Source organism: Oryzias melastigma, linkage group LG16, assembly GCF_002922805.2.
Source record: "Oryzias melastigma strain HK-1 linkage group LG16, ASM292280v2, whole genome shotgun sequence".
In the NCBI taxonomy this organism is placed as follows: domain Eukaryota; kingdom Metazoa; phylum Chordata; class Actinopteri; order Beloniformes; family Adrianichthyidae; genus Oryzias; species Oryzias melastigma.
In genome coordinates this window covers 13,130,071-13,142,639 of record NC_050527.1, presented here as the reverse complement: position 1 = coordinate 13,142,639, position 12,569 = coordinate 13,130,071, and the positions used below count along the sequence as shown (strand labels likewise).

General features: G+C 36.4%; 2 protein-coding genes across 5 annotated transcripts in view; one reads left to right on the top strand and one right to left on the bottom strand.

Annotated features, from left to right (window-relative positions):
* azi2 (5-azacytidine induced 2) overlaps positions 1–7,200 on the top strand; it is a 10,850-nt gene extending 3,650 nt beyond the window's left edge. For all 4 annotated transcript variants that reach the window (XM_024268209.2, XM_024268207.2, XM_024268208.2 and 1 more), the window contains exons 6-8: positions 1,321–1,385; positions 3,774–3,901; positions 5,322–7,200. In XM_024268209.2, coding sequence (XP_024123977.1) covers positions 1,321–1,385; positions 3,774–3,901; positions 5,322–5,749 — 621 coding nt within the window. In that variant the 3' untranslated portion in view covers positions 5,750–7,200. The remainder of the gene's footprint in view (positions 1–1,320; positions 1,386–3,773; positions 3,902–5,321) is intronic.
* Positions 7,201–10,057: 2,857 nt separating this feature from the next.
* cmc1 (C-x(9)-C motif containing 1) overlaps positions 10,058–12,569 on the bottom strand; it is an 8,898-nt gene continuing 6,386 nt past the window's right edge. The window contains exons 3-4 of the mRNA XM_024266896.2: positions 10,826–10,916; positions 10,058–10,697 (exon numbers count right to left, since the gene is read on the bottom strand). Coding sequence (XP_024122664.1) covers positions 10,577–10,697; positions 10,826–10,916 — 212 coding nt within the window. The 3' untranslated portion in view covers positions 10,058–10,576. The remainder of the gene's footprint in view (positions 10,698–10,825; positions 10,917–12,569) is intronic.

Here is a 12,569-nt window from a genome sequence, read left to right as displayed (position 1 = left end):
CACGGGCAAAATACAAAGACAAACATTTTGCAGAAATACTATTTTAGGAATGCAAGAAGAGAGATGTGGTAGGATTTTTAAGGGAGGAAATAATGCAACAAATCATAATCGGTGAATGAAAAGAAAAAGTGAAAGTTTGCACTGGCAGCTGACTAAAGTGTGAGAATTTATATTACAAAAATCTATTTTTTTTGTAAGTCTGGGAATCGATTTAAAAAAAAATGAATCACAAATCTGGAAAAAACTCATCTCGATTAATCACCATTGTTTTCCAGTCTTTTATTTTCTGCAAATAATTATTGTATGAAGTCACATGCAAAATTGTACATTTAGAACATTTATTTTTAACCATTTGGAACTTAGGGTCTAAAACTCAGCTTTTGTCTACTTTTGAATTTTCTGTATTTTCAATTTAAAAGACTACACACTTGCTTATTTGGTATAATTTTAATCAGAACAACCTCTCCTATGTGACACCACCTTTATTTTGTAATTTTTTCATGTGTTATTCGCACACTATACATAAAATTATGCAAAAACAGAAAATTCCGTCTGGAAAAATGGGATTCATTTGGTTGTGGAAACTCCAAAAATGTTTAACAAACTGTTTTTACTACATAGAATAAAAGTTGTAGGTGAAATTTTATAAAAACAACAAGAATACAATTTGTTAACAAACTAATCAACATGTTTTTGAATGAAAATACAAAAAAATCCAGGCTAAAGTTACACCAGGAAGCCCCAAAAATAAGAATTTCTCACTGCTGTCTGTTTGACATTTTTCCTGGAATTCTTTTTTTTCATATGTTTTCTTTATTGTGTTTTTGAAAAATAATAAAACAGTTTTTGGGGGGAGAAGTTTGATCCAGCAGGATCAGGTTCAGGTCGGCTCTATTGGAATCTACACAGGAGGGGGCGTGTCTGTTCACTCTGACCTGCTCGCCTTCTGCAACGTCGAGGAGGCGGGACTTTCACTGAGAACTGCAGAGTTTCCGGAATTTTTAGACAACACCAATGCTTGTTATTGTGGGAAATTAATGTAGGTCCCATCCCAAAATAGAATAATAGTTTATTACCTTGTGGTTGGGTTTCTAATAGCAGACGTCTCCGTTTTGCTCTGCCCCCCCCCCCCTCCCATAGAGGGTGCACCTCAAGATCTCTTTTGTCCAAAAACCTCAAGTAAAGGCCATATTATTTCTTTTATGCAATAAAATCTCAATCACAGAACGTAATATATATATATATATATATATATTTTAGACCAACTTTCAACTTTCACAGTCCTAAATTTTTTTGCACCAATTCCATCTTCTCTTGCAGGAGGAAACCCACGGCATGAATGGACCAGACTTGGAACAGACAAGTGATGCTAAGTTTAATGCAAGGTATTTATGTCCCATGTTTACTTAATTACAGTCCTACAGTCTCAACAGATTTAAGACAAACGGAGCAACATGTCCTTTTTTGTGTTATATCAAAACAGACTGTCATTTAAAAAAAGGAAAAACTGATTGACAGAAGAAAACATTTATCCTCCTGTTATGTAAGTTAAAAATGTTTCAGTTTTCTGTTCATGGATATGATTAGGCATATTTTAGGAAAACTGGAGCTACAATCACATTTATTTAAGGCCCTAAAATAAACCAATAACTTTGTTTGTGTCACAATAACTTGATAGAAAGATTACTCCTTGTTATGATTAGTGCACAATGTTCTGTCGCCGCCTCGCTGATTTTTTGTAAACGCAGTTCTGCGTCCTTATTGGCTGGACAGCTTGTCAATCAGTTTCCTCCCATGCCTCGCCTCCTTTACAGATCCAAGCGGATCTCCTACTTGACATAAATAAATCTTCAACCTTTGTTTCCATTCTATAACACAGGACTTATTTTTCTATAAAGCTTTGAACTTTGAGAGTTTAAACAAAAAGGAAAAGTGTAAAAATGTCTGATAAAGCATATAATGTGTGTGTGTGAGGAGTTTTACTGCCTAAAAACATCCTACTTAACTTCACAGATTTCACCTCTCCAGGTTATTTATGAAGCGTAACCATCGTGATAAATGAGGGAACACTGTATATTTAAATTAGCACTGTCATGCAATTCATTTTTGTGTGATTATTTAATCATGACCTGTAACTAATTAATCTAATTAATCGATTTTAATCGCAATGATTTTTACCCGGTTAAAAGCCTCATTTTGAGGTAATTTGTATACGTTTGTGACATTATGGTGCAGTAAAAGATCAAATGAAAAACTAAAAAGTTGGCTTTATTATAAACGACTTCCAACCTTTACTTTGACACCACCAAGAGTTTATTTTTTTTTCAATCTTGAACAGAAAACAAACAAAAAGCATCAAGCCAGGAGTGCTCTAATTTACCACATCAAAAAACAGTAGGAACACTTTTCTGAGCCGTTACCATGATAACGCGATGCACCGCTTTCGTAAAAATAAAAAATAAAAAACTCATAAAAAACTATTTAAATATAACAAGACTGAAGTTCTAATCATGCATTTAATATTCATATTTTTCTTAAATGACCATGGTATGATCGGCATAAAATGCTCCTCCAGGTGTGCATAACATAGAATAAACCATCCAAAGCCAAAATAAGATTAACACGATTTGTAAAAAAAAATAACACACTAAAATGTCTGTAATTTATTAATCTCAATAATTTGACAGCCCTAATTTAAATACATAATTTAGTCCTTCTATCCTTTAATTAATGTGTTATAAGTCAAGCTGAAAGAGGTTTGAGGGAGAACAGAATGTACAGGCAAGCTGCATTATAAACTTTTAGGTTTTACTGATTATAAATATAAATAAAAACTCCAACTTACTCAGTCCTTTTTCTTCTTTTAATATTTGTTTTTTGGTTATGCATTTTCTGTCGGAAAAAAAGTTGCAAAATATCATACTAAAAGGATGATTTTAGAATCTTTCAGGTACCATTTTCAGTTGAAGTCAATCTATTCTGAAGGAGCTAATCCTCTCCTGTGCATGCTGGTTGGTGTGCAGGTAGAATGATGGTGAACTGTGAACATATCACTGTAAGAGAGTTGTTGATCATTCTCAGTTGACAGAGGAAGTAGAACAGAAGCTCTGGCATGTTGTTGTTCTGGTCAAACATTAAGCTTTTGTGTTCATAAACAGATTTTAGTCATTGTTGTGTTTAAAGGCTGTTAAAAAATATTTGTCAACAGAAAAAAGAAAACATCCACTATTACTAAACAATGGCATTTCTTTAATAAAATTGTAGATGTTAAATCCCAAGGATTTCTTTTCTCTGAATGCTCATTCTTTTGTCCAGTCACTGTTGGTTGCACTGGCTCCTTTTGGCCACTAGAGGGGGTTATGGTCCATGCCATACAGACATCCTGGTAGCAATGTTGAGTAAAATTAAAGTTGACCTTAAAAGTTAAGAACTGAAAAATATACCATAATAACTTTAAGCATAGTTTGTGTAAATTGGACATTTTTAAAGAAATTTTAGCTATTGTGTGTAATTCCTGCCTTGCTTTAAATTAAATCGATGTGCTCTTCAGCTACTTCTGGTACTTTTTAAACAGAATTTACAATGCATAGATTAGCCCACAAGTGTAATTTCTTCCACTAATTTTGCACTTTAATAGTGGGTTAATCTGGAGTTTTCCACACAGTGGAAGCAAAAATGGCTTTAAGGAAAAGTCGCTTTCTGAAAAGTGTATTTTTTCAGGGGGAAAAAATATTTGTATTTATATTTTTAATGTGATGTCTTCTGTTTTTCAGTAAGGAGAAGAGCATGCAGCAGACGTACAAGGATTTGTGCAGCGAAGTCACCCATCTGCAATCAGAGCTGAGGCGTCAAACGGGCCTCATAAGGAAGCTGAAGCCTCTGATCAACGAGGCAAGACAAGGTGAGGCAGCAGCTCCGCAAAAACTCTGTCCGCTCAGGTCTGTATCTGTCAGTGTATGTTTTTTTTAACCTAACGTTTGTTTCAGTGTGATCTCTGTCCTCATTCGCCTCTGGCAGCAGCCTGCAGAGCTGGGAGTTTCTCACCGACTATAATAAATATGTATATGTTCATACAGGCTACCATGAAGATGGAGTGCAGTCTTGAAATTGCTGTTCAGGCTCTAAAAACAACTGGTAATTATAATTTCATAACCTGGGAAATATTTGGGGATTTTTTTAATAATTGGCTTCCACTTTATTTAATCAATTAAGGGTATGAAAAATAATTCCTTAAATAAATCCTGTTGATTTAATATTTCGTCTGATTTAAAACCAATCATATAACAAAACAAATTAATATTATAATAATAAATTCAAATTCTCCTCTTCAGAATTATTTATACTCCATAAGTTTTAAGGTGGACTTTTTTAAGGAAGACCTCAGCAAATAACCGTCTTAATGTTAAAAAATGTATACTTTTTTTTTATTATATTCCACCAACCTGTTGATTACTTTTTTTTCAGCTAATAGCCATCAAATTCGAGGAAACTCTTAAGTTTATGTCTTGACACGGCAACTTAAAAAAAAGTCATCTTTTCAACTTTCCAGGTCTGCTTTTTGTACCAAATGACTGGCGCTGAAGATCCGCTCTTGTTGCTCCTTGTTGAAGTTTGAGTAACTGTGGATATTTCTGCCACCCAAACACTTTGACAAAGGACATGATGAAATGGTTTGTCCTTCCTTTGTCGCCCCCCCCACACCCCGGCTGCTATTACCTTTATCGTGGAGTGTCGGAGGAGGAGGCAGCGAGGTGAAAATTGGATGGAAATAATATGACAAGAAAATAAATCTTGGCCTATTTATTCCACTGAATAACAGGGTAATACTGTGGTTCGGTGATTCAGATGTAGTGAAATAAGGGAAACAGGGGCGGTGAGAGGGAAGGGGATGAGTGAGGCTGGGTTGGAGGAGGGTGGGGGGGGGTGCTCTGCATTTATTCAGTATCTCTATGCATCTGTATTCAAATGTTGCTTCTTTGGAATCACTTTTATTCAAATGCTAGACTCATGAGACCGTCTTTTGAGAGAAACAGCAGGGAGGAATGGATGCATGGAGGGAAAATAGTGGGAGCTGAGACTCTAATACTCAGCCAATATGATTAAATCATACAAGAAATATGTGTGTGTGTGTGAGTGTGTGTGATTTAAGATACTTTTTCTTTGTTTGTGCAGGTTTCTTTCTATGTAAACCTGAATTAATTTAAGTACAATGTTAAAATGCAGCATGCTCAGATCAAACCAAATTAATGTTGCTTTTCACTTCTTTTTTAAATTTTGCATTAATTTTTTTTTTGTCTTATTTTCCCCCTCTCTGTATGCAGCCTCAACTGTTCCCGTCCAGTGTTTGGATGACGTGGAGAAAAACAACAACCTCCCGGCGCCGCAGCCCCCGAATGCCCCTGCGCTCCCCTCCAGCGCCGGCCGCCCCATCCCCCCCGTCAGCGGCCCGCCGGGGGTGCTTTTGCCGGACGGCCTGAGGGAGGACTGCTGGTACGACGGACCCTGGCCCTCTCAGAGCTGCTCCGGTCAGACTCTGCTCCGGAGCGACGGCGGCTCCGTCGTGCTCCCCCCACCCCCGCTGAACCAAGCCTCCCTGGACGACAGCTCGCACTCCTTCCCCAGCCCCCCCAAGCCCAGTGACGCCATGTTCTGGGAAGGACACTCGGCCGCGTCCAACTCCTCGTCTTTAATGGGAAACTGCAGCAGCCCCAAGAGCCCTCCCAACACAGAGTGGGTCAAACCCTTTTAAGACGGGAGAACTGACAACGGGGCAGAAAAGAACGGACAAACCCAGGAGGATTCTCAAGTCTGCCACATTGCTACCACCTAACCTGCCTTAAGTTGATGAACGCATTCATCAGTAGTGGACACCAGGCTGGACCTACTTGTTGTGGGAACATATGGAGGCGAAGAAAGCACTTTTCTTAGGTAAAGACTGACAAATTATAACGTTCCATGTGTGCACATCATTTGACTTGAGTAAGCACTCAGATTAGTGCTTTCAATCCCATATAAGCATTTGAAATGTTGTGTGTCTATATATACATAGCATATGGGCATATATATATATAGAGGCACATAATCAAGGTGCCTGTGTATCAGTTTTTGGGAATCCCTGGCCTTCCTGTCTCTGTATTTCCTCATCATGAACCCGTTAGGTGTCTTCAAAGGGCCTCTTTCTGCATATACCAGAGCCACAACCCAAAAGGTAGATTTTGTATATTGGACCTCTTTAAAAAGTGTCTTTACACTGGACCGCTGTAAGTAAACAAGGTATGTAGCCCTATGTTTGTGTGCAGAAGTTGTGGTCTGAGGATTCCATGTGTTTGCAGATGTGAGAATAGAAGGATAATTGCTGATTTTTGTTCAAGATTTCCATTTTGTTTTTACTAAGATTATGCTTTGGATTATGGATAAATATCAAAGTAAAAAGCAAGTTTTAAGCTTAAATGCTTACTTGATCACCCAAGAACACATTTTTTTTTGTGTATAAAAGAAGTTTTTGATAAATTTCCCAATTCGTGCAAAAACATCCTCAAACTTGCCTTTTCTTTTTTTTCTTTTCCAGACATATCAAACAGAATATGTTGCCTTTCTTTCCTACTTTCAGCATTGTAGAACTTTAAAATGTTTCCATATTTCTAAATTTTCAAAAAAGAACTCTTCCGCCCCATGTATCTTTAAACTTTAAACTAAGAGATGTGAAAATGAGGAAAACTTTGCACTGTCCCCGTATAAATAATAGGCACATTTGATTTCTATTTTGAGCGTATGTATAAAGCATTAAAGTGAGATTCAAAGACGGACAGAATGTGCATATGTGTATAAATGTAAATGATGGGCTTCAATACTTCATTTTTGCACTCCAAACTATACATTTAGGTTTTTTTGTTTTCCTTTTCTGACACCAAGAAGATCTTTCTGTGGACAAGAGTGACGCAGAGAGTGGTGAGCTTTGACTTAGCAAACAGGCGCACAAAAGTCTGATGTAAATTTCGTTGAAATATGATTTTAACATTTCCTTTCTTCGGTTAGTTTCATAATTGGGATTTTAAAGAAAAGTTCATTTACAGCTCCAGTTTCGTACTTCTGTATACATTTTGCAAACCAAAATGCAATGTACAGTAGATATGGATTATATTTTAGACTCGCTGCACTTCAGACTGTTTGTAAATATGATTAATAAATGAGTAAAATGGTCTCTGATTGTGGTTTCTGCAGCAGGGGATTTAAAAAAAAAGAAAAATTTGCTGACTTTGTAAGATAATTATGATTTCATATTTATGTTTGTTGTCAGTTTGAAATATTTTCTAAATTCAAACATTGTTATTTCAATCCAAGTCTAACCGCTGAAAATATTAAAGATATTATCAAAGATAGTATTAAAGATACAGTTAATCCAAATATTCATAATTTGATTTAAACAAAACTCAGCAGCATATAAGTATTTAGTCGGCCACCAATTGAGCAAGTTTTCCCACTTAAAAAGATGAGAGGCCTTTAATTTTCATCACAAGTATGCCTCAATTATGAGAAACAAAATGAGAAAAAAAATACAGAAAATCACATTGTCTGATTTTTAAAGAATTTATTTGCAAGTTATGGTGGAAAATTAGTATTTGGTCTCCTACAAAAAAGCAAGATTTCTGGCTCTCACAGACCTGTAACGTCTTCTGTCCTCCACTCGTTACCTGTATTAATGACACCTGTTTGACCTCGTTATCTATATTAAAGACACCTGTCCACAACCTCAAACAGTCACACTCCAAACTCCACTAAGACCAAAGAGCTGTCCAAGGAGACCAGAAACAGAACTGTTGACCTGCACCAGGCTGGGAAGACTGAATCTGCAACCGGTAAGCAGCTTAGTGTGAAGGAATCAACTGTGGGAGCAATTATTATGAAATGGAAGACATACAAGACCACTGATAAATTCCCTCAATCTGAGGCTCACCGCGTTGGGTCATAATGATCAAAAATCCCAGAACCACACGGTGGGACCTGGTGAATGATCTGCAGAGAGCTGAGACCAAAGTAACAAAGACTCATCAGTAACACTACAGGGACTCAAACCCTGCAGTGCCAGACGTGTCCCCCTGCTAAAGCCAGTACATGTGCAGGCCCATCTAAAGTTTGATAGAGAGTATTTGGATGATCCAGAAGAGGGTTGAGAGAATGTCCTATGATCAGATGAAACCAAAATAGAACTTTTTGGTAAGAGCTTTACTGTTTGGAGGAGAAAGAATGCTGAGTTGCATCCAAAGAACACCATCCCTACTGTAAAGCATGGGGGTGGAAACATCATGCTTTGGGCCCGTTTTTAACAAAGGGACCAGGACGACTGATCTATGTAAAAGAAAGAATGAATGAGGTCATATATGGTCAGATTTTGAGTGAAGACTTCTTTCCATCAGCAAGAGCGTTGAAGATGAAATGTGGCTGGTTCTTTCAGCATGACAACCATCCCAAACACACTGCCGGGTAATGAAGGAGGGGCTTCATAAGAAACTATTATAAGGTTCTGGAGTGGTCTAGCCAGTCTCCAGATCTCAACCCCATAGAAAGCCTTTGGATTGAGTTGAAAGCCTGTGTTGCCCAGCCCCAAAGCATCACTGCTCTAGAGGAGATCTGCATGGAGGAATGGACCAAAATACCAGCAACAGTTTGTGAAAACGTACAGAAAGCAATTGACTGCTACCATTGCCAACAAATGGTAAGTAACAAAGTATTGAGATGAACTTTTGATATTGACCAAATACTCATTTTCCATCGTAATTTGCAAATAAATTATTTAAAAATCAGACAATGTGATTTTTCTGGATTGTTTTTTCACTTTGTCTCTCATAGTTGAGGTATACTGATGATGAAAATTACAGGCCTCTCATCTTTTAAAGTGGCAGAACTTGCACAAATGGTGGCTGACTAAATACTTTTTTGCTCCACTGTATATGGATAGACGATAGAACTGTCTGTTTTCTATGTATTTTAGAGCCTCGGAGGGATATGACAATTGAAACTTTCAGCATATCTAATATTGATCTTGCACCCCATACTGGGACTGGATAAATCTAGGTCTAATTTTATAAATAAAAAAAGAAAAGAGATGAAGACTGGTTTATGCTTTGCAACACTTCATAGGAGATCATGTGGCGTCCAGCAGAAATTGTTTTCTCAGTATCATACTCGCGTTCAAGGAACTCAAAGTTTGCTTCACACCATTCACTGATGGTTGAGCTTGTGCCTCTGTATTTGTGTAGTTATTAGAATTAGGCATCACTTTGACAGCAACACAAACTCATTATCTTACCGTATTTGGTTCTCTTTCTAAAAAAATGGTGACATCTTAGCTAGTAAGTGGGAAGACTTCATGGATTATTCAAGATGAAGTAAATCGTCTTAAAATAATTTTCTCCTTAAATCAAAGTGATTTACCTTCTATCATATTCCACAATATCTGACATTGTTCTGACCTTCAGGTAATTTTAAACTTCAGCAATCTTTAAGCTGTGGTTTTCCTTATGTAGCAAGTATTTTTTAAACTCTACTTGGTTGTCATTTTAATTTTCTTTGATGCAGAGTTCCTCATTTAATTTACTATGTGTACTGTAATTTACATTATTGTCTGTGTTCATAAGTAAAGTATGCAATCAGGTCACCATTCTTCTGTGGCACATCTCAGAAATCTAAAACAAATCTAAGTTTTTCAACATTTTCAAGGTTTTATATATTTTTTTATCCTGTTGCATTTCACAGTTTGCAAAGAAAACATTATAAAACAGAGAATATTATTGAGTTAAATGTTGAATTATCATGTTTGCATTTCTGCTATATTTATCTAAATGTAAGACTTTCAAAATAAAGTTTAAAATAAACCATTAAGATCATTCACCGTTATATTTTTACATCGTAAAAGGTAGAGCAATGAAAAAATAACTTTGTAGTTGAGTTCGCTTTAATAAATACTGTAAATCATAAAAGCATTTAAACTACAGCAGTTCAGCATTCTATAAAAAAAGTAAAACTGATAGAATCGAAACATCTTTCAAAAACAAAAATATTAAAGTCAGTTTTCGTAATTTTTTATTATCTTTCATCAGAAAACACTTAACAGCTGTGATTTATTATTTACAATTTCCAGAGGAATAAACACATGGTTGTTTAGTGGACTTTAAGTCAGGTCTATTTTTTTTAGTGCGACAACGTCTTGCTTGAATCTTATCCTTTAATACACTTTTTTTTTAACCAGAGGATTCTAATGAGTGACGATATGATGTTGGAGCATTAAAGCAAAAGTACTGCACATGTGTAGATCATCCACGCGTGATGACAGCATGCTGACTCAAAGTCAGAGAAGATCCTTCAAATGCCACACACCATATGCTGCAGATTAGATCAAACAGGCAAAACTTTCACTTTTACCACTCCAGATCCGCCAAAGAATCGACATTCTACGAGTTTAAAAAGAAGGCCTGAGGGATTTAGGAACAACATATGTGGTCACATTTGAACACATGTAGTCCTCGGTGACATGAACGTCAGACATGAAACTCGATTGACACTCGATTTTTTTTTCGTTTTACATGCTGGCTGGAAGTTTCTGACCCCTGTGCTTGGCCGGGATCCCCGTCTTCTCATACTCCAGTTTCTCCTGAATGTACTGTTGTTTACACTCCTCAAAAAACCCAGGATTCTGGTAGCTGGAGAAAACGGGAAGAGCAATGGTATTGCATTAGAGATTTCAGTTTTTATTAAAAACAAAGAAAGTTAAAGTAAGTGAAAAAACATTGAAAAGTATGAACACTTTGTTGCAGTGACAGATACTCACTGATGCATCAGACAGTCCTTCAGGGCTGAATTCTCCTTTCGACACTTAAACGCCATCAAGATACCAGAGTCTTTGCAGCAGCTGGTAAAAGCTGGACAGAGGTGGAGATAAAAGCAAAAAAAAGAGAAAGCATTAGTCAAGAAGGGGAAAAATAAGTTAAATATGTGCTACACAGAAGCAAAAAACAAAATCATACTTTTTTCTTTTCAAAGTAAGCATGGGTGTCGGCAACAGAAAGAAACTTGGTCCTCCATGTTTTCATAAATCTGATAAATTTGCACAAAAAAAACTATTTATAAACTGTCAGCAAAACCAACATAAGGAATGTAAAAAGAGGTTGACTAAAGAGAAATACTGGGAATAACATGCTATGAATGACATCACTAGTCTTTGAAAACAGACCAACCATATCAAGTGTTAGGACTAGATGGAGAAGGCCCCGCCTCCTTCCAGAGTATGTCATTTCTGGTTCCCATAGCAAATTTAATGTAAGACTAAAAATAAAAAAAATTGTAAAATTTAATGTAAGGATCTGTAAGAACCCTGAAATATAATGGCAGTAATAGCTGTTTATCTTTCTATTCTTCAAAATAAGTATGTGAATGTTCAACACGTTTGACAGATTCTCCTTAGCCCACTTTCACTGGTAGGTTAGTAGGCTTCCAACAAGCTGACTCCTGATTGGCCAGAGGGGTTTCCAGAGGGTTTGATGTCATCTGGCTCCATCATGGTGGCGCGAAAAAATGGTGGCAGAATTGACTTCATTTCGTTTGAGCCAAAAGTCAGTACAGGGTTCTTACAACTTTCTTCAAGTTAAATATAAGACATTTTAAGGTATTTTAAAGGGCGTGCACATAATAAATTAAAGCCAATTTCTTAGTTTATTTCCCCATTTTATTTATTTATTCCCATTTTATGATCAAAACTGTGGCTTCTTATTTTATTTGTGGCATATGCAGTGATGCTTTAACATGCTTCTTTTTCTTTTTCCCGTATATTGTTGCATAATGATTGGTTTTCCCACTGTTTTTTAACATTATTCCATGGTTGAAAAATTAAATTTACCAGAAGAAATTTGAAACTGAGAAGTTTCATATAGCAAAATTTTTAAGGCTCAGATATCAAAATTAAAACATTTTGAAGGCTTTTTTTCATGAATTTGACACTTTCAAGACTTTTTAAGACCCCGCAGGAACCCTGTAAGTAATTTTCTTTGGGTGATGTCACACTCACTCACTCCAGTTCTCATATGCAGTCAATGGTGGCACCAAGATATATTGGTTCTGAACTCTTCAAACCTTCTAATAAAAATCCTACTCTTAAAATTAATTTGATTCTTGGGGGTGCAGCGTGGGGGAAGGTTTTTTTTCTTATATTGGGGCAAAAGATTAAAATGTAAAATTAAAAACAGTTTCTGTGACCACACTAGTCATGATCAAAGAAGGGAACAACCTAAAAAAAAAATGTTAACATTGTGTTAAAACTGATGAACTCCCTATATGACCACAATGCCAACCAGTTTCTTGATGAATGTTTTCAGCTGCCTAAATATGAGGTGTGAAAATCGTTAGCGGTTGGCTTTCTACTTGAATTTTTGTGTCAAAATTTAGTAAAAAACCGCAGTATAGATGCTTCCTCCTTCGCCCTTGAAGATTTATGGAGAATATCTTGAAGTTCCTGTCAACATGCTCTAATAGGAAATGTGCGTTAAACAAAACTGAAGAGTAAAAAAAAAAAAAAAAAA